Source organism: Mustela nivalis (assembly GCF_964662115.1).
Source record: "Mustela nivalis genome assembly, chromosome: 4".
In the NCBI taxonomy this organism is placed as follows: Eukaryota; Metazoa; Chordata; class Mammalia; order Carnivora; family Mustelidae; genus Mustela; species Mustela nivalis.
This window is the reverse complement of record NC_139023.1, coordinates 106,633,998-106,655,036: the sequence shown is the minus strand read 5'-3', so window position 1 is coordinate 106,655,036 and position 21,039 is coordinate 106,633,998. Positions and strand designations below refer to the sequence as shown.

General features: G+C 39.1%; 1 protein-coding gene across 3 annotated transcripts in view; it reads left to right on the top strand.

The window, feature by feature from the left end:
* The first annotated feature begins 5,125 nt into the window (after window positions 1-5,125).
* The window catches only part of LOC309863839 (uncharacterized protein), a 126,848-nt gene continuing 110,934 nt past the window's right edge, over window positions 5,126-21,039 (top strand). For all 3 annotated transcript variants that reach the window (XM_082729078.1, XM_082729077.1, XM_082729079.1), the window contains exons 1-3: window positions 5,126-5,410; window positions 20,248-20,389; window positions 20,566-20,611. In XM_082729078.1, coding sequence (XP_082585204.1) covers window positions 5,291-5,410; window positions 20,248-20,389; window positions 20,566-20,611 — 308 coding nt within the window. In that variant the 5' untranslated portion in view covers window positions 5,126-5,290. The remainder of the gene's footprint in view (window positions 5,411-20,247; window positions 20,390-20,565; window positions 20,612-21,039) is intronic.

Sequence of the window (21,039 nt, the reverse complement as noted above, 5' to 3'; positions counted from 1 at the left end):
ACTCTATTGGTCTCAAGCACCTTAGAATTAAAATGGAAATGACTGACGAGATGTTACAAAGAATTAATAGCATAACCAAATGCTGCCAACTTTTATTGGATAGCCTTATTAAAATTATAGCCTTTAGATGTAAAATATAGGCTTGAGTCTAAGACAGTTGACTCTCCCTTCTGAGTCTCCTTTGCACTTAGTTTGAGCCTGTTTAGGTTCCTACACATTCCGTCTTGCATTTTGACAAATTACATTTTGGCAAATTTCCCAACTTTGGCAAATCATACATATTTCCGACCATACTCTGCGGGAAGCTTGCAGTCAGCATGCATTCTATTCACTTTCAATTTCTTGGGGCTTCCTCCTTTTCAAACATTGTTGAGTGAGGCTATAAACCTTGTAATCCTTGAAACTTTTGAATGTGAATGAGCAAAGCAGCCACATGATGGCAGCATATTAAAAGAATAAAGATTGTCCACTTGAGGCCATCCTTTTCATCTTTAAAAAATCTGTCTGAACACGAGGAAAATTCGAATCTACCAATTTAGTGAATCCCTTATTCTCATTGATTCTTACAGAGGCAGGAGCTGAGGGTAAGAGATGGTTTCCAGATCTAAAAAGAAAAAAAATAAAAAGGCAAGAAAACAGAGTACTGAGATTTTAAGCAAGAACCAGACAATCAGGATGTGACTCATCTTTCAAGCTGAATGGTTTTTGGTTACACGTAAGGGAATTGTTTGGCAAATTACACAAAGAAAAATGATAATTTATGGATAGTGCTTAATTTTCATGTCTGGTAGCTATACAGATGTTTTTGGTTGCTCTGCTGATTAAATTTTTTGAAAGTCATGTACTTGTATGTGTTGCATATTTTTAAATGGATTGCCAAACATTGCAATGATGAATTTGAACAACCTCTTTTTCTTGTCAACTGTGACTAAGGATTTTTATTTCATTAGTAAACAAATGAGTCAACATTTTTTGGAAATCTCCAAGTGCATGATAATTGCCTAGGTAGGAGAGAGTGAAAGGGAAGCTCTTGAGCTGGGAAGTCTACGTGTAATTGATTCAGGCAGTAGACAATGTCATGATCTTTCTCCTTTAAAATCTTGGAGTGTGTGTGTGTGTGTTTCCATTGGCATCGTTTTCAGCCAGACTTTGTTTGGTGATGGTAAACAGGACTCTAGCTCTTGTTTAGTGGGGAGGTTTAGGAACTTCAAAAAGTCCCTTTTTCCACAAAAGTTTCAGCCGAAGGTCTGGAGCCGGCTCCCATTGGCTGGGCTTGCGTCACTTAAAATTCCTGAGCCAATCAAAGTGACAAGAGGGAATGGAGGATTCTGATTTGCGAGGCCAGGCACAGGCAGATGGCTGAGCGTATACTGAGTCACTTTCCTCCCCACTAACAGCATAAGAGAGAAACAGGCATTAAATTGTTAGCTTAACTGCTGCTTATCATGCCTAACATAGAGCTTATATCACAGTTGAAACTCATATCCCAAATGACAGTGGTTTTATTTATGTACAACAGGATGGAGTGCTTGTATTTGTGAATAAAAAAATATTTTGATATTAGGTGATCTAATATGTAATAATAGAACTATGTTTGGCCATAAGAAAAATCACCTAGCCAAAGCATTCTCAGACTGTGGTCTGCCCACATCATAATTTCTTGGGGTGTTTGCCATAAATACAAATTCTAGAGTTTCATCCTTTCAACTTCCTGAGTCTGAATCTTGAGAGATGGTGTCCTAAGAAGTAGTATTTTTGAATAAGAGGCTTACATTATTTTTTTGTCCTGTGATTTTAAGAATATCTGGCTTGATATATTTAATTGTATGAAGCCCTAGAGATTGCATATTTGTAGAAAAGAAATGAGAGGAGCACCTGGGTAGCTCAGTTGGTTAAGCATCTGCCTTCCGCTCTGGCCCTGATCCCAGGGTCCTGGGATGGAGACCCTGAGTCAGTGCCTGGACTCCCTGCTGGATGGGGAGGCTGCTGCTCCCCCTCTGTCTGCTATTCCCGCTTGTGCTCTCTGGCTCTCTCTGTCAATAAATAAAGTTTTTAGAAAAAGAAAAGGGACGCCGGAGTGGCTCAGTGGGTTAAGCCGATGCCTTCGGCTCAGGTCATGATCCTAGGGTACTGGGATCCAGTTACCCATTTGGGCTCCTTGCTCGGTGGGGAGCCTGCTTTTCTCTCTGCCTCTGCCTGCCACTCTGCCTGCTGGTGCACGCTCTCTCTCTCTCTCTGACAAATAAATAAATAAAAATCTTAAAAAAAAAAAAAAAAGAAAGAAAGTAAGAAAGAAAGAGAGAAATCAGGCATCCACAAGATTCCTTTCAGTTCCTTCTTCAGGCTTGCCTCTTACTCTGGTTAGCTTTTTTTATTCTTTTCTCTCCTGTCAAAGTTTAAATCCTCATAAGTTAGAAAGACTGAGGATTATACTAACATTATGTCTAATTTGTAGCACGCCAAATTAATCACTGATAAGGCCATTAGTCTTCAGAGCAAATTCCTTAACATGAAAATATAGGATTAGAAAGGACCTTAGCTGAACTAATGTCTTTTATACTCAGATAAGGTAACTGATTTCCAGAAAAATAAAGTGACTTGCTTAGCTAGGCAATTAACATGGATGGCCCTTTTGAAACCACTCATTTTTAAATGACTATTTCATTTGGAGAAATGGTCATAAAAGTCAGTTAGCATTTAGAATGAAAAGCCAGCTTTAGTTACATTTAATTGTTTGCGCACTAGAGCATAGAATTCAATTTCAGAACCCTGAACGGTTACTAGACATTCGGTATCTCTCTACATGTATTCCTCGTTTCTCACAATGTTAAGAGTAAGTGCTAGCATGCCCATTTGGTCAATGAAGAATTTGGGACATGTATAGATTAGGTAACTCACCACAGATCTGTAGTTCTCAAATATCTATGTGCAAATGAGTGTCTTGGGAATCTGGTTATCATGCAATTCTGATTCAGTAGGTCCGTGGTGAGACCTGAGATTCTGCGTCTTTAAGCGGCTCACAGGTGAAGGCCAACATCGTTGGCTTACTGATCATACACCGGATGACAAGGTCTTAGATCAGGGAATGGTAGGCAGGCAGTGTCTTAACCCTGGCTCTCTGCAAGGAAAGCAGAGTATGCGCCGACCTTTCTCTTTATTATAGTATAATTTACGTCCTACAGATAGAGGAGTGAAGCCACTTCTTGCTGCATGTTCATTTGTGATGTGACTTTATCCTTGAAGAATATCCAGGGAAATGAAGCCTATTGGGACCATCCTCACCCCAGAGGCTATCTCTTCTACCCTTGCCTGTTTTGGGGTGGCTGCTACATGATCATGAGGGTAAACAGCTGATACACTTAAAATGTTATTGAATCCATATGACCATTCTCTTTCTCACTTTCAGTACAGTATTAAATAAATTATGTAAGCTAATTAACACTTTATTACGAAACCTGCTTTGTGTTGGATGATTTTGTCCCACTGTTAGCTGGTAGAATTGTTCTGGGCATGTTCTAGGTAGGTTAGGTTAAGCTAGGATGTTCCATAGGTTAGATGTATTAAATCCACTTTCCCAGACCTGTACCCCTGGGGCTAATAATACATTATATGTTTATAAAAAAATAAAAAAAATTAAAAGAAATTAAAAACATAAATGCACTTTTGACTTATGATATTATCAATTCACAATGCGTTTATTGGACATAGCCCCATGATAAGTTGAGGAAAATCTGTATTGTCAAATGGCAAAACGAAAACACTTTAGTAATGAGTTTGATGCCCTTTTATCCACCATGGACTTGGGGAATACAGTTCCTCTCAAGGGGAGGAGCATGTTCCGGAGGGATATGGGGGAAGAGCCAGTTTTACAGAGTATTACAAGTTGCAAGGCAGAGAGGTGCCTGACTGGCTCAGTCAGTCATGTGTTCGACCCTTGACTGCAGCTCAAGTTATAATCTCTGGCTGCTGAGATCCAGCCCTAAACTGGGCTTCATGCTGAACATAGTGCCTGTTTGGGATTCTCTCTCTTCCTTGGCCCTTCCCACCCTGCCCCCCTTCATGAGCATGCGCTTTCTTTAAAAAAAGGGGGGCCAGCCAGGCAGAAACAGGGTGTGATTGGCTAGGAGGTTGGGATTTCCTTGTAAGAGTAACAGGTCCTGTTTTCTAGGGTAAAATAAGCAAATAAGCTAGCTAAAGTTAAGTGGTGGACTGTGATTGGTGTATGCTAGGTTTCCCTGACAGTGAGGTGTTTTCCCTGAGTGCAGGCTGACTTAGGTTTAGATTTGTGATGTGGGCCAATCCACTGGAGTGGCCTCCATTTTGTGGGTCCTGATGTATGAATTGACTTGATCAATATAGTCTTTGTATTTCATTGGCTTCTAGCTTGATTTCTAGCTTATTTTACTTTTCTTCTCATTTTCCTTTGTTTTCATAGTTTATTTATTTCTCCTGGAAGCTTTTAATCTCTCCTTCTATTTTCAATGATAGCCTAGCTGGATATAGTATTCTTGGCTATAGTTTATTTATTTCTGACTCAAATTTTTGTCATATACTTTCGTTTTGTCCAAAAAAGAACTTCTTTTTTTCTCTTTTCTTTTTTTTTTTTTAAAGATTTATTTTATTTATTTGACAGACAGAAGTCACAAGTAGGCAGAGAGGCAGGCAGAGAGAGAGGAGGAAGCAGGCTCTCTGCAGAGAGAGGGACCTGAGCAGAAGGCAGAGGCTTTAACCCACTGAGCCACCCAGGCAACCCAGAACTTCTTTTTTTATTATACTCTAATTTTGACAGTTACGAAAAATAAAAAAAGATTCAAATTTGCCATCTTTATACTGTATTACTTTGGTAAAAATAGCATGAAGTCAAGGATTTCCTCTGTACCGCTTTGTTTTTCTTCATGTCAGGTAGTTTGACTGGCTTGGTCTGTGCAAACAGAGGGACAGGGGAAATAAATCTGGATGTTCAGCATAAAAAGGGCTAATAACAAAGCTATTTTTAGGGAAAGGGCTTTTTGTCTTTCCCTATGTTATTCTTCATGTCCGTTTGATATCTCTGTTCTCTGGTTCTTATCTTTAAAAGACAGCTGCTCTACCTCAGGCATAAATCAGAAAAGGAAAAGCAGCTACCCAGTGGGTCCGGGCCTGGAGCAGGGATAAAAGGGGATAGAAGTTGAGAGAAGGGAAGAATAAAGGACCCCTGGGGAGTCTGCACCAGGCCAAACACAATAAATGAAGTCCTCAACCCTTCCGGTGAGCACAGGCAGGACAGAGAAGCCAGCTTGAGAAGAAAAAGATGAAGCCCTTGATGCCTCAGAGGCGGAAAAGAAGATCCCAGGCGAGCGACCAGTATGGCTTGGGAGCAGACCTGCTCTGGAAGTACAAGCAGGCTCCGCGTTCACGGAGTAAGTGGGAGGTAGGTGCTCAATTCCAGGGCACAAGACGGAACTGGGAAGGAGGACGTCATGTGATTAATTGCCCGTCAGTCATAGTTATATAAAATAGGAACCACGCTGCATTTGCCCACAATGCTCCAGAGTTCAGAGTTTATAGATGAACTATTTCAGTTTTCTTGGAAAATACATTGAAGGTAGATTTATTCAAAAAATTCTCAAAATCTACATGGACACCTAAATCTGGGCTTCCTCAGAATCTATTTAAAAAGCAACAATTAGTAAAAGAAAGAAAAAACTTGTGAAAATTTAGCAAGAATAATTGTTTGACACCAGAGAGCTAGCTTTACGTTTTTTCCTTTTTCTTTTTTAGCCAGCTGCTAGCAATTATATAAACACATCTTAATTTATACAAACTTAGCTGGAAAATTGGAGGACTTCTATCAATTTCAGTTAAGGTTTCTATCCTTTGAAAATGAGCTTAGCGCTAAAAATTTAGGGCTTTTAAAAAAGTAATAATTCCATATGAGAAGAATAACAATCTGCTACCAGATTGGTTTGCTATCAGTATTTTCAGCTCACTCACATTTTAACATGCTCTTCCCCTAAGTTTTTAGAGAGTGGATTATTCAGATATAGGTAAGTAAAACTGATGCGCGTGGCAGAGGTGGTGGAAAGGCGAATGGCAAATCAGCAGACGTAAAACTATAAATTAATTCTTCTTTTAGACATCTATTGCAGCCAGAAATACAACCTTAGGCGCTTTAAGGATGCCAGTTTTGATTTATATTACTCCTTCCAGCTGCATTTTAATAGACCACTCCATCTCTCTGCATTTCTTTTCTCTCAGTTGATGGGTAATAGCCATTGCACACCTGACAGCCCCCAAAGACAGGAAGCTAGGATCACTTTTAGGGAGCATAACAATTCAGCTCCCAGCTATAAACACACACACACACACACACACACACACACCCCAGAGACCAAAGACCAAAGGAAGTTAGGAAGGAGTCATGATGTACTCCTAAGAAAAAAAGCTATGGGGTATACTAACGCAGAGCTCAGTTTTACAGAATATTCTTGAACAGTATTGTAACTGCTGTGCTAACCAGCAACACTGATGCCTTAAGGACAGAAATCGTATGAAGATCACAAGACTATAGACACAGCCTCACATCTATCGTTTTAAAAATTAGGTTTTTAAAAATGGTATTGTGTGTATATGGTACAGAATTCAATAATTTTGTATAAGGAGAAAGCCCTCTCATTTCCTATCACTAGCTCCCCCCTAACCTCCCTCCACCAGTCCTGCTCCTTGGAGGCAACCGCTATCGACAGTACCTTGTACATTGTTCCAGAGATGTACTGTGGAAGATTTTTTTTTTTTAAAGATTTTATTTATTCATCTGACAGAGAGACAGAGAGATCACAAGTATCTGTGGAAGATTTTTAAACTCTCTTTTCTGTCTCTTAGTTGAAACCTGAGATGTTCAGTTACCATTAACTTAAAACAACTAAATGGAGCTCTAGTCTTTGACTCTCACCTGAAAACAACTACCATTTCTCAGTCCCAATAACTGAGAATTCGCTAGATATACCAGGAATTGTCCTGATCCTGCTTTAGGAGCGAGATCTTTCCTCCAGCAATAAGATAAATAGCCAGCTCCCTTAATGGGCCCTGTTTCATTCATTCAAATGAAAGCGTAAAATGAATGGGATGGACTTATATAGGTTGAATGATATGGGTGGTCTTGGGCTATGAAAGGAAACATGTTGCTCTTTGTTTTTCTGTTGTTATATCCAAGGTTTCCCATCTACTTCGGATGAATTATCATGAGCTACATGAAAATACACTGATTGAAAAAAGACAGGGAGAATCTGCACATCTCCCTCTTGGGCCAAGTGCTGATAAATTTATAGGGCTATTTTGTCTGCATAAAATGCCAATTATTAATGATTCAGCAATAGATCTTTTGGGTTCTAAGCCCTTTAAAATCAATAGTGTCTCCAAAATATTTATAATCGGCAACCATTTAAGACTTACCAGGTTGGTACAGCAGAAAGACCTTATCAGAATACCCAAAATACCCACTTTGGCTCTTAGAATGCCCAAATTTTCTTTTGTTTTCGCATTTATAGTAGAGTTAACTAAATGCTGGTGCTGTGTTCATTCTCAGTGCTATAAATGTGAGATTAAATTGGAGCCATTGTGACAAGGAATAATGAAATCACTATTTTTATTCCCTGTTCACACCTAAATGGGTCCACAAAGCACCCCCAGATGTGCACCCTCTGCAGCTAGCAGCGCTGTTGAGCTTTGGCCAAAGAGTTTTCCAGTGATGGGGTTCAAGAGGGGAATGCCACATCTCCAGAAGCACTCGAATAGTATGGCTAGCTATGAATTGCTATGCCCTCAGGAGAAATTCACAAGGGTCTATGCCTGTTCAATATTTTTCTTCTCAGCTCACCCACTTAAAAGATGCCATTTGTCATTACTTATAAATTACCTTTGCATGTCTGATGATAAAACCATCATAATTTTTTCTCCTTTCTAAACTAAATTTTAATTTTCAAAGCTGTATACAGACATAGTTTAAAAAGTCTGGTATTTCGGGGTGCCTGTATGGCTCAATTGGTTAAGCGTCTGTCTTCTGCTAAGGTCATGATCCCGGCGTGCTGGGATCCAGCCTCACATCTGACTCCCTGCTTCTGCCCCTCCTCCCAGCTCCTGCTCTTTCTTGCTATTTCTGTCTCTCTCTCTCAAATAAGTAAATAAAATCTTAAACAAAAGTCCAGTATTTCATAAGACGTTTAATTTAAAAAATGATTCTCTTTCCCCCCTCCCTTCTCCTAATTATTCCTCCTCAGAGAAAACCACTTTAAACTTTTAGACATTTCTCCCGGTGTTCACTGTCACATTTCTAAATAGCATTTAAATGCTATTTAATGCTAAAAGTGCTAAATAGCATTTTTCGTTTAGTACATGTATCATGTAATGCTATTTTGGTCAATTTATGGACTAATGATCATTTCCCTATTTCTAGCCCCTGCTCTCCCGCGCCTCAAACATAGTTATCCTCTCCTCTTTCTAGTATAGCTACAGTTCCGTTTTTGCCTAAATCACTATTCGTTTTTCATTATTGTGACTATTTAAACAGTAGTCTAACGTAGGGGTGGAAAAAGTTTTCCTTGGCCCTCCTATAGTCCTTGATTCTGTCTGAAAAATTAAACTAATGAACAGAGGTGTCTCAGTGGCTCAGTTAATTGATTGTTTGACTACTGGTTTTCAGCTCAGGTCATGGTCTCAGGGTTGTGAGATCAAGTCCTGTGTGGTGGGTCAAACCCCAAATTGGCTTGGGATATTCTCTCCCTCTTCCCTCTCCTTCTCCCGTCAATGCTTGCAGGCATGCGCTAGCTCTCTCTCTCTCTCTCAAATAGATAAATAAAATTTTTAATAAAAAATAAGTTAATGAAGACAGGAGAAAAGGGTACAAATGTACCTAATAAAGTTTTACACGACACATGAGTCTTCATAAGGAAATGAAGACCTTTTGAAGACATTATTCAATCTGAGAGTTTCTGTGTGGGGTTTGGGGAAGAGTGAAACGTCATGGAGAAACAGGTATGAACTAAGTTTAGCAACCTGGGAAAAACTCAGCCAGACCTCTTCATTTGGCTTCTGGGTCTCAGAGATAAGGAGGTAGGTATAGTGAGGGCGTTTCTGAAATGAGGGTCTTATGATCTGCTTCAGAAAAGAGGGCAGAGGAAGGTCGAGAAATCTTCCTGTTCCTGCTGTTTTCGCAAACTCAGCTTAAAATATGCAATACGTCAAGGTGCTGTATTTTGGGGTATTCTGTTTTGAACCACATCAGTATCACGATTATAATTTCTTTCTTTCTTTCTTTCTTTTACTTTCTTTCTTTTTTTCTTTCTTTCTTTCTTTCTTTCTTTCTTTCTTTCTTTCTTTCTTTCTTTTTAAGATTTTTATTTATTTATTTGAGAGAGAGAGAGACAGAGAGAGCATGCACAAGCAGGCAGAGGGGCAGAGGAAGAGGGAGAAACAGACTCATGGCTGAGCAGGGAGCTTGACTCTGGGATCATGAACTGAGCTGAAGGCAGATGCTTACCCAACTAAGCCACCCAGGTGCCCCTATAATACTTTCTTCTGAAACTTTGTTTTCTAGATAGTTATAATTCCTTTTTTTTTTTTTTGTTTAGTTCATGTATCCATATCTAATTATCCCATGTTGCTACAGAAAGCATTAACTTCCTCTTCATATTTCCTAGCACTTTGGGTAATCTCTCAGTTTCCTCATTTTCTTGAAGACATACGTTCCACTCTGCTGCTCCAGTCTGGGCTCTTTGTCCTCTCCACCTGCTTCCTAGCTGCCTTCCTGGGATTTCCCATCATATCATCCTGGAAATTCCCATTGCCTTCCTCTTGTACTAGATTCCTCATCTTTGATCCTGAGACTCCCTTCTTGGGTTACCCCCCTATTCTGCTAGAGCACTTCAACTTGGAGACCTCTGCATATCTGAATAGGAAAATGTTCCAAGTCTATCATCATAATTATTTTATAGTTAAACTAGGTGTAGAATTGTAGATTGAAATACTTTATTCTCCAAATTTGAAGATTGTTCTACTATGGTCCAGATATTAATATAGATTTGATACTCAGATACCTGGTATATTCTGATTCATGCTTCTTGGTATGTGACTTATTTTTCCCTCTTTTTTCACCCCCCCCCCCCCACTCCACTGGAAGCTTTTAGAGTCTTATTTTCTATAGCCAATGTTCTGAAGTTTCTTAGTGATATGTGTTTATGTGATTCCCCCCCAAACATCCCACATTGTTCCGGACATCTTCTTTCATCGTGGTGTGACCTTTTAGTCTGAAAACTGTTTTTTCAGTTTTGGGAGATTTTCTTAAATCATTTTTTTGATAATTTTCTCTCTTTCATGTTCTCTGATTTCTTCATGGACTTCTTATTATTTGGAAGTCAGATTTCCTGGGAAGATGCTTTAATTCTCTTTTATCTTTTTGTTTTCTTGTGCCCATTCTCCCTCTCTCTCATTGGTTTCCTGCCAATTTAGTGAGGTTTTAGGAGAGAGCACACATAAACATTTATTTATTACACCATATTTAACAACAGCCTGACAATCATGAAGAGCCAAAGTTTTGTAGGAAACTAACTGCTTCCTAAGAACTAATTGTTAACCAGATCATGGAAGACCAGTGACTGAATAAGCAGTTGATATGGGATTATGCTTTTAAAATTCAAATATGAAATTATCTCACAGGAAAATTTCCATGAGGCTGCTTGGCTAAATGCCTATTAAGTAATCTAGAAAGGCATTCATGAAGTTTAGAATAGGGAAATGATTTCAGCTCCTAAGGGAAAGAAAGAAAAACAAACTCAATTCCTTGTGTGAAATCTCTACCTTGTCCCTAAGATTAAATTGGCCCCAAATATCAGTAGCATCTCTCTTGACCACAAAATACCCAACAAACAGAATACAGACATGTCCTTTTTCACTCCTGACCTGGTTTAAAAAAAAAATACTATAGTTATTGGAATTTACTTTTTAATATATAATAAGAGAAGAAAAGTCAGTTCTCATTCAAGTTTGGACTTAAATTTTTTAGCCTTCTGTCCATATAACTATGATTCGAGGGGCATTCAAGAATTAACGTTCCTGTAACTAATGATTGTAGCTGTCTCTTAGCTAACCGTAGTTTACAACATTCCTGGTATGTTCTCTCAAGCTTTTGCCCTGCACCTTCCCTCCCTGAGCCTTCGTGTTAACCAGGACCAGTATTTTCTATCACAGGGGTGCACGCATGGTTGACAGGCACTGCTAGGAGCCTCAGTAAATACATAAAGGACCTAAACAGCTTCTTCTTCTTCTTTAAAGATTTTATTTAATTATTTGAGAGAGCAAGCACAAGCAGAGGGGAGAGGCAGAGGGAAAGGAGAAGGCAGATACCCTTCTGAGCAGGGAGCCCAATGCAGAACTTGATCCCAGGACCCCGGGGTCATGACCTGAACCAAAGGCAGACACTCAAATGACTGAGCCACCCAGGCACCCCTAAACTGGTTCTTCTTAAGAATTGTAGCTAAGAACGAAGAAAGAGAACCCTTAAATCCTGTAAATTAAATTCAGGTTGTACTCCATTCAGACTCATTCATTCAAATATTTAATGAGCCACAGTGTATGAGACCGTCAGGCAAGGAACATACATCAAACATAACACAATGATAAAGGAACATACACAAAACATCGTTTCCTCTGTGGAGCTTGTAAGAGTGGGTGTGTTTTCTTTAACTGCTGTGTGAACAGCATTCATATATTGAAATTAACATGATTATGGACACATAATGGAAAAATGCTCTTCACAATAGGAAGGTGAGTGTTGCCCATCAATAGGGCAAAGCTGTCTTCAAAAGAGAGAGATGTAGGAAATTATTTCACAGCTGGATGTGGCCGCTTTCCTCCTGTGATAGGGTGGGTACATGGATTTGGAAGAAAAAAAAAAGGTGGTTAATCTACAGATGGATTGGGGGGCTCAAGCCTGACGAGGTGAAGACTACTGAATAATTCTGGGTGAGATGGTGGTGGCCAAGATAGGTCTGTGACAGCAGGGACAGGAGAGGTGACGGCACAAGAGACGTCAGGAGTCTGATGAGGAGGGACTAGATAGGGGAAGTGAGGAATGGGTTACTTGTGAGGGAGAGGGTAGGGAATTTAATTTTGGACAAGTCGAACCATGTTAACTATTCTCTAGGCCAAAAAACTTTGGTCACATCAGTGGCAGAACTTTTGGAAGAAATCCAATAGGGCAGAATGAGATACCATCCTCTCGCCTTGGAACTTTATACATTTTGCATCTTTATATTAAGGTGCTTATCATGCTGTTTTGCAATTTGCTTATATCTCTGCTCTGCAACTTGAAAATGCTTGAGAGCAAGTTTCAGGTCGTACGTTTATCTTTGTGACCGCAGAGTTTAGCACAAATTATGTCCTCAAACATACAGAATTGCTCCTAGTCAGGGACTGAAATATTGATTCCAGTCATGTCATGACATAAAGATCCATTTAGAACTAGTTTCCCCTTAATGAATTTTGTGTTTTAAAAGCTTTCTACCAAAAGAACTGCAATTGTAAGATGATCTCTGGCTTCTGATCACTATTGGTAGAAACACCATGCTGGTGGAGAAAATTCCAACCAAGAGAAAAGCAATTTGATGTTTTAGCCTTAGCGAAGCTATTGAAGTTAAATGTTATCTTCACTCAAATATGAAATACTGAAATAGCTTGAGACTTCTCTTTTCTCTCCTTAGCATCTATTTTTAAGTTTTACCCCTGTTCATATAGCCAACTGAAGCCCATCCTCACTGAAAAACATTCATTAGAATGTTACACCCTTCATGCAGGCTTGGTGGTTACCTCTGGGAAGAGAGCAGGCAAGAGCTGAGAGTGGCTGTGTTATTATTTCTACAATGTTGTATTTCTTTAAAAATACCTGGGGCAAATATGGCAAAATATAAACCAACCAAATATGGCTGGTGGATGCGTGGGTGATCTAATTTCTTTTTCGTAGGTTTGAAAATTGCTTGCTTTAAGAAATGAAACAGCTGATTTCAAGTGGCCCTTTTAAGCAACCCATATAAAAAGTTGTTGTTATATTTACTCGTGAAAAAAAAGAAACACTGTGAACTCGTCTTCTAAGATCCCAGATTGGATCCCAGATTGTCCTTACTTTAAAAAGTATTACTTTAAAAACATTAGAATATATATAGAATTCTATTTATTGACAATGGAGAAAGATCACAAGAGATGAGAAGCTTTCAAAACCTGAAATTTTGATATGTAAAATTAAAATGTTGTTAAGTGTATGTAGTGGAAATGACTACCTTTATTCAGGTGGCTCAAATGTTTAGTCTAGACATCTGTCTGTGAATTCCCCATCACCCATATCCAACAGTCTGCTTTATAGCATTTCTCTGAGCCAAATATGGCCCAAACAGAAGTCATAAACCCCTACACCCTTCCTCCTAAGCACTTCCAAACCCAGTACTCTGATTCCAGTGATTGGAGTCCTACAAATCAGACACCCATGAAATTCCTTGATCATTAAGCCTTATAACATTAGTATCCACTTCACTCCATGGTTTCTTTATAGGAATTTTTTTTTAAATTTATTTGACAGAGAGAGATCACAAATAGGCAGAGCGGCAGGCAGAGAGAGAGAGGAGGAAGCAGGCTCCCTGCCGAGCAGAGAGCCTGATGCGGGGCTTGATCCCAGGACCCTGGGCTCATGACCTGAGATGAAGGCTGAGGCTTTAACCCACTGAGCCACCCAGGCGCCCCTATAGGAATTTTTTTCAGATCATATCCACTTTATGACAATTCTTTTAGTTAAGCTAATATTTTGTCCATAAATATACTTAACCTGACTTACACCAACTGAAGCTCAGTTGCTGTGTGCAAGTCATGAACAGACACCATGGAACAGTCATCTATCTGTATACCTACCTAACTATATACAGTAGCCAGAGCATCATCAGGCTCTGGCTGATATATATTTGTGTGTGTGCATATATTTGAGAATATAAATATATATAAATTTTAATTATGTATAAATATATATTACATATAACTATATATAAAATATATAAATATTTATATAAATATAAATAAATATAATATATAAATATCCTGTTGGGATCTTTCCTTGACTTTTCATCTTTCCTTCCTTTCCCATCTTTTTCCATCTTTTTTTCTCTGCCCTCCCACTCCTTCCCATTGTGGAGATGTTATTGAATCTAGGTCTGAGCAAGATTAGTGTGGTAAGGAAGTTCTTCCTTGCAGATTTTTTATGTGCTGTCAGTTCTTTCTCAGATAGTAAGAAAATTGGTTTTTCTCATCTTCAATACATTTCCTTGTATGCTTAACAGTTAACTTGTTTTCTCATTGCAATAATTTTTCCAACCACTCAGTAGCCTGCCTCCTCTGCATGCCAACTCTTTACCACACCAGTCTGATAATTCACAGAGATCTTACCAACTTTCGAAACTGTATGATCCATCTTTACTGGATCTCAAATTAGCACAACTCATTGGCAATAAGCACTACTGCCAAAGGTAAGGAAGCCAAAGCCACCTGCCCACAGCAACTTTCAGGGAATTTCTTTCCTTTTTTTTTTTTTAAGATTTATTTATTTATTTATTTATTAGATTTATTTATTTTAGGGAGATAGGGGCAGAGGGAGAGAGAGGGAATCTCAAGTAGACTCTCCACTGAATGTGGAGCTGACAAGGTGCTTGATCTCAAGACCCTGAGATCATGCATGACCTGAGCCAAAATCAAGAGTGGGACACTTAACCCACTGAGCCACCAAGGTGCCGTGAATTTTTGCTTCATTGTTCATGATATTTCTTTCTTTCTTTCTTTCTTTTTTTAAGATTTATTTATTTCAGAGAGTGAGAGAGAGAGTGCACACACAAACGGAGAGGGAGCAGAGGGAGAGGGAGAGAACGCTCAAACAGACTTACCACTGAGTGCAAAGCCTGCCCAGGGGCTCCATCTCAGGGCCCTGAAACCATGACCTGAACTGAAATCAAGAGCCAGCTGCTTACCCTCCTGAGCCACCCAGGTGCCCCTTGATCATGATATTTCACGATCCAAGAATCACAAAGAGCGGTAAAAAACATGTGTTGTAAATGCTCAGAAAAAGGAAATAGTGATCCTTATGAGCCAGCAGTTATAAACAAACCTCATTGTCTTTTTAAATGGCGATAATAGCTGTGATATAGATATTAACAGCTATGATGTACATATATTGCTTTTGAAATTTAACAAGCATGTCTCATCATGTTTGGAAAACAAAAATAGAAAAAAGTCAGCCAAGTGTTAGAACATTTAAGTGAATTGCTGATGCTGATTTAACTATATGGAATTTTCAGTAAGTTCAGGGTGTAATCAAGGCACAGAATGCAAAACATGAAATAACTTTTTCTGCCACAGTCTGCCCCGTCTCAGGAAATAGAGCTACTATTCCCCCTACTGCTGGGTCAAGAGCCTTGGGGTTATCTTTGATTCTTCTCTTTATCTTACTCTTCATATCCAATTCATCAGCAAGTTCTGTCAGGCTAGTCAAGAACAGTGAAGGGTCTGAGACTGCATACATGGAGCTGATGTATCATGTGAGAGGGTTTCACACTGGCAGGAGATGTGAGACTATGAGTCAGAGACAAAGGACAGTTTACTACAGCAATAACAGTGGCTAGAGCATCAGCATTTGTGCCAGTTCTCTGAGCTCCGAGTCTCACGGGGGGGATGCCCAGTGATAGCTGGCCATGCAGTGGGTTAAAGTACAAAACAGGAACCCTGACATTTGGGAATTCAGATCTCTAAAATAGACAGTAATCCTGTCTAGCCTTTGCTTTGAAGGGTATACTTGTTTCCTAGGGCTACCATAATAAAGTACCACAAACTTGGAGGCAGGGGGCAAAAACAGCAGAAATTTATTCTCTCATAGTTTAGGAGGCTAAAAGTCCAAAATCAAGTAGTTGGCAGGTTTGGTTCTTTCTGGAAGCTCTGAGGGAGAATCTGTTCCATACCCCTCTCCTTGCTTCTGGTGGCTCTGGTCATTCTTGAGGTTCCTTTGTTTGCAGGGACATCACTCCAATCTCTGTCTCCATGGTGGTATTCTTCATGTGGTATTCCATATATTCCATATAATCCATATTTCCACGTGGTATTCTTCCTTATATGTCTCTGAGTGTTCACATGGCCTTGTTGTAAGGACACCAGTCATTAGATTTAGGGCCTACCTTAACCCAGTATAATGTCATCTTAGTTCATTGTATCTGCAAAGACCCTATTTCCAAATAAGAAACGGGGTCACATTTTGGAGGTCCTGGGAGAGAAAGAGAGAGAGAGGAAAGGACATGTGTCACAGTCTTTTATAATCTAATCAGAGAGGTGACATCTGGGGTTATCTTTGTGGTTGTGTGATGTATACATTTGCATAGAGCCCTGTGCTTTAAAAAGCCCACAGTTGGCTTAATGCTCTAGTTTCTTAATATTCCTGGTAATTCTTGAACCAGGGGCTCTACAGGTTCATTTTGTACTGGGCCCTACAAGTGACATAGCTAATGATGGGACATCATTAGCTATCCTATCACTCTTGTAGTCTATTGGCTAGAACTGAGTCATTAGATTCAGCGTACACTCAAGGAGAGGGACTTATAAAAGGTGTAAATACCAGTAGGCAGTCAACATTGGGAGTCAATTTAGAGGCTGTCTACCACATTCTGCCCACCAGCTCCAATGATTCGCCTCCTTCCTATGTGCCAAATATACTCACCACCTCCCAAGGTCCCCCAAATTCTCATCCAACTATAGCATCACCTCAACCTTTAGAATCTCAACATCTAAATCAGGTCCAGAGGTGAATGAGGCTCTCCATGCACTTTTCCTTAAGTACAACCCTTTGAATATCATTTCCATCTGTGAGCTGTGAGACTAGAGACAAGTTATCTGACTCCATGCATTCACCACACAATGGTGAGACAGGCATAGAAAAACTGTCATAGACAAGTTAGTTCAAATAGGGTTAAAGTGGGAGTCACAGAGGAGTTCTCAATTCATAGCAATATTGAAGTTCAGCCAGGCAAAGACTGGAAGTTCCTTGGGTCTCAAGTTCTGGGAATAATTCTCCAGGGCTTTTAGTTCCAACCTCTGTTCCAACCTTTAGTTCCAATCTCTGTTCCAATTTTTAGTTCCAACCTCTGAACTGTTGGTTCCATTCTCTGGTTTATCCTTCCTTTCTTCATAAAATGTAGCACGTGTTTGGAGGTGAGTACTTTTCTTAGCCTGCTTTCTGCAAGTAGAAATTTGGGGGTCCACTAATGACCTCTTTTCATTTCATATGATCTGTCTTTTTAGATTAAAGCTGCAAGTGTTTTGCTGATGTAATTCTCTCAAGTCTTTCTTGAATTCCTGTAAAACTCATTGGATTTTATTCCGTTAGATAAAACTACAACCACAAGTCTCTTTGAGATAAACTCTTCTCTACCTTTCTTTGCCCATCCTTTGCATCCATCCATCTTTTTATTTATTTTTATTTTTTAAATTTAGTTTAATTTTTAAAATCAAATTTAAAATTTTTAAATTTAATTAAAATTAAATTCAAGCCCCAACGTGGGGCTTGAACTCATGACTCAGATCTAGAGTTGGATGCTCTACTGACTGAACCAGTCAGTTGGCTCCATCCTTTTAAAAATTGTAAACCTTGGGGCACCTGGGTGGCTCAGTGGGTTAAAGCCTCTGCCTTCAGCTCAGGTCACGATCCCAGGGTCCTGGGATCGAACCTCGCATTGGGCTCTCTGCTCAGCAGGGAACCTGCTTCCTCCTCTCTCTCTGCCTGCCTCTCTGCCTACTTGTGACCTCTGTCTGTCAAATAAATAAATAAATCTTTTAAAAAAAATTGTAAACCTTACCTCACATTATTCTCTATTCTCCTTCCTTTCTTTATGACATTTATTACCATTCAATATGTCATATGTTTTACTTATTTGTTTTAATTATTGTCTGTTCCTTCATTTTTCTACTCCAATTATAATATAAGCTACAACAAGGCAGTGAATTTTGCCTGTTTTGTTAACTATTTTATCCACAATGATCAGAACAATATCAGGCACATTCCAAACAAATACTGAATAAATAAACTAATTTCAAAAAGGATTTGAAAAGTTTCAAAACAGACATTCATCTGCTGTGAAACCTTGTAGCATACAGAAATATGTAAAAGACCACCTGCTCATGAAGCAAAATCAATACAGATGACTTTGGATGTCCTGATAAGAGAGGATTAAAAAATTAAAATAAAATACTTACCCCAACATACACCAAAAAAGACAAACAAAATACACCTCTGACAACAAAGAACACTAGTACAATCACATGCACACACACACGGATTGACACATAGACTTTGCCAGTCATTGTTGTGAATAACCAATAGTTCCCTAATGAGGGAGGAGAGATGTCATCAAATTTGAAATTATATTATTGAAATTATTTAGAGTAATATATAACATAAACAATATATATATATATATTTATAATATAAATATAAATAGTTATAACTTATTATTTTGTCCATACTGAATTATGATAAGGTTATCATTTTCTTCTGTCTTATATCTTCAATATGACCGTTAAAAATATTTAATGATCTTTGTTTTGTACTTATAATAATTCCGAATTAAATTCTGCAAACCCCCTCTGTCACTCTTCATGTTTTCAATTCCTGATTGACTTATTTGGCTAATACACTTGAGTTAAAATAGTCTATTTTCAAGTTCAGTTCTTGGTATAGAAATCAGTAATAGACTTTTACCTTTTATACCAGCAATTCAGAATTGGGTTTTTAGGTTAGAAGCTGCATTTTTATCTTCTCCCTGAAGTAGAATCGCATCCAAAAGGGAAAAGGTCAGTCCCACTGCATTTTGACTTTCAGAGTTCAAGCTCCTCCTTAGAAGCCAGCTGAGTATAACCAGGGGATGGATCTGGGGCCCTAAACTTCTTGTGGAACAGTTGGTGGTCTTGCTGCACGTCAAGGCTTCCCCAGTTTCCTGTCAGTCCCTGACATCTGCATGAATTGACATCTGAGAGAGTGTTTGCTATGGCTCTGTAAATAGTAATGGTCGTGCTGGGTTGGTTATTGGACAATATAGACTTGTTTTGGGCATCAATCCATTGCTGAGGTACCAGCTTTTTCATGATGGGAAAGAACCTCACTTAGGAGGACTTCTTGAAGAGAAGTGAGTGGCATGTTCAAGCCAGAGAAGGATGATGTTAAAGTTTCTCCATTCCACTGGTTCTTTTAGGAAGTATCCTCATACTGTTGTGTTAGACTACTGGTATAAGCTGAATTTTGTCCCCCCTCACTCCAAACTCATGTGTTAAAGTCCTAACCCCCAGTACCTCAGAATGTGACCATACTTGATACAGGTTCTTTACAGAGGTAATTTAGTTAAAATAAGGTCATCAGTATGGGCCCTAATCCAATATGACTAATGTCCTTATAAGAGTAGGAAATTTGAACACAGAGCTGTACAGAGGGAAGATGATGTGAAGATACAGGAAAAAGACAGTCATCTATAGAAACCAACCCTGCTGACACCTTGATCTGGAACATCTCGCTCCAGATTGTGATGAAATAAATTTCTATTGTATAATCCACCCAGTCTCTCATACTTTATTAATGGCAGCCCTAATAAACTGTGAATTCTCATCTTCCTTTGTCTTCTGAATGCCACTGACTCACCCGCATCATTTTAGGGAGGAAGCTGGAAGTGTGGTCTGAAGGTCTTCGGTTTCCGTAGAAGCAGCTGGCAGTATCAGACAGATAAACCAGGGCTGTGCCTTCTCCAGACCGTGGTAGGGCATGGCAACACCTCCCTCTTCATCTTAGCCCCCCATCATGTTTCTGCCCAAAGAACAAACACATTAATTCATTTTCTTTTTCTTTTTCTTCCACCTCCATTTTACCCCCTTCTATAAACTGCCAAGATCATACTGGTCAGCATTCAATCCTAGTTAACTACCCAATCTAGTTGTCTTGCATCACCCAAGAAAAGTGGCTAACAGAGTGACTACAAATAAGTTAAAACACTAGTGATAGTAAATGATTTTTCCCAACAGAGACCTATTAAGGAAACACCTCATCTTTAAATCGTATGCGTCTCATCTTGACATGCCTTTGTCAAGATAGACTCATTACTTACACATCTGAACCGTATCTGATGTAGATCCTCACACTCTTCTTTCCTTTTCTTTTTGTAGATCCTGGTCACAATGGGAACCGTGATCTTTCTGTTGTACATCTGGCTGTATTCCCAGAGCTTCCATTTCCACGTGGCACATCTTTATGCTCGCTTTGGGTATCCCAGTGCCCAGCTTATTGTTGGACAGAGATACCTGAAAGGTAACTTCTTTGTTTTTCTGGTGTGTATTTTACCGGGGAGTGGCAGGGTGTAGGGGGTGCGGTGCAGGGTGAAACTTGCTGGTTGGATTTCTGTATCTGTAGGATTATAGACTGTTTTAACGTCAAGCAGTTGAAAGAGTCCTCTTTTTTCTATGATATCTTTTTGTTTTACCCAGGAGCTGGTGTGGTGAAGGATGAAGAGATGGCAATGCATTGGTTTAGGTAAGAAAGATACTAGCTACCAAAAGCAGAACTGCAGAATTATTTCAGGAAGTGCTGAAATATAAAATCTTAGGATTTTGGTGCTTTTTTCCTAGGATGAAAATAAGATAGAGATATTAACTCCCTTAATATTAAAGTCTTGGTATCTTCTCTACTTTTTTCACCTGTGGAGAGGCAGGAGTAGTGGTGGAGGGGATGTGGCTGATGCACTGAAAAGCAGTCTACACCACACAAGCAAAGAATAGATTAGCTTTAAAAGAGCTAAATCAGAGTATGTGTAACATTCTAGGTCAAGTGTCAGCACATCAGTAGTTTTATTAATACTGCTCTGTGTTAGCATTACCTTGCTTATTAAAATCTTGAACTCTTAACCATGAGACACATTAATTTGAAATTTCAAAGTAGAAGTGCATATTACTTATTGTTCA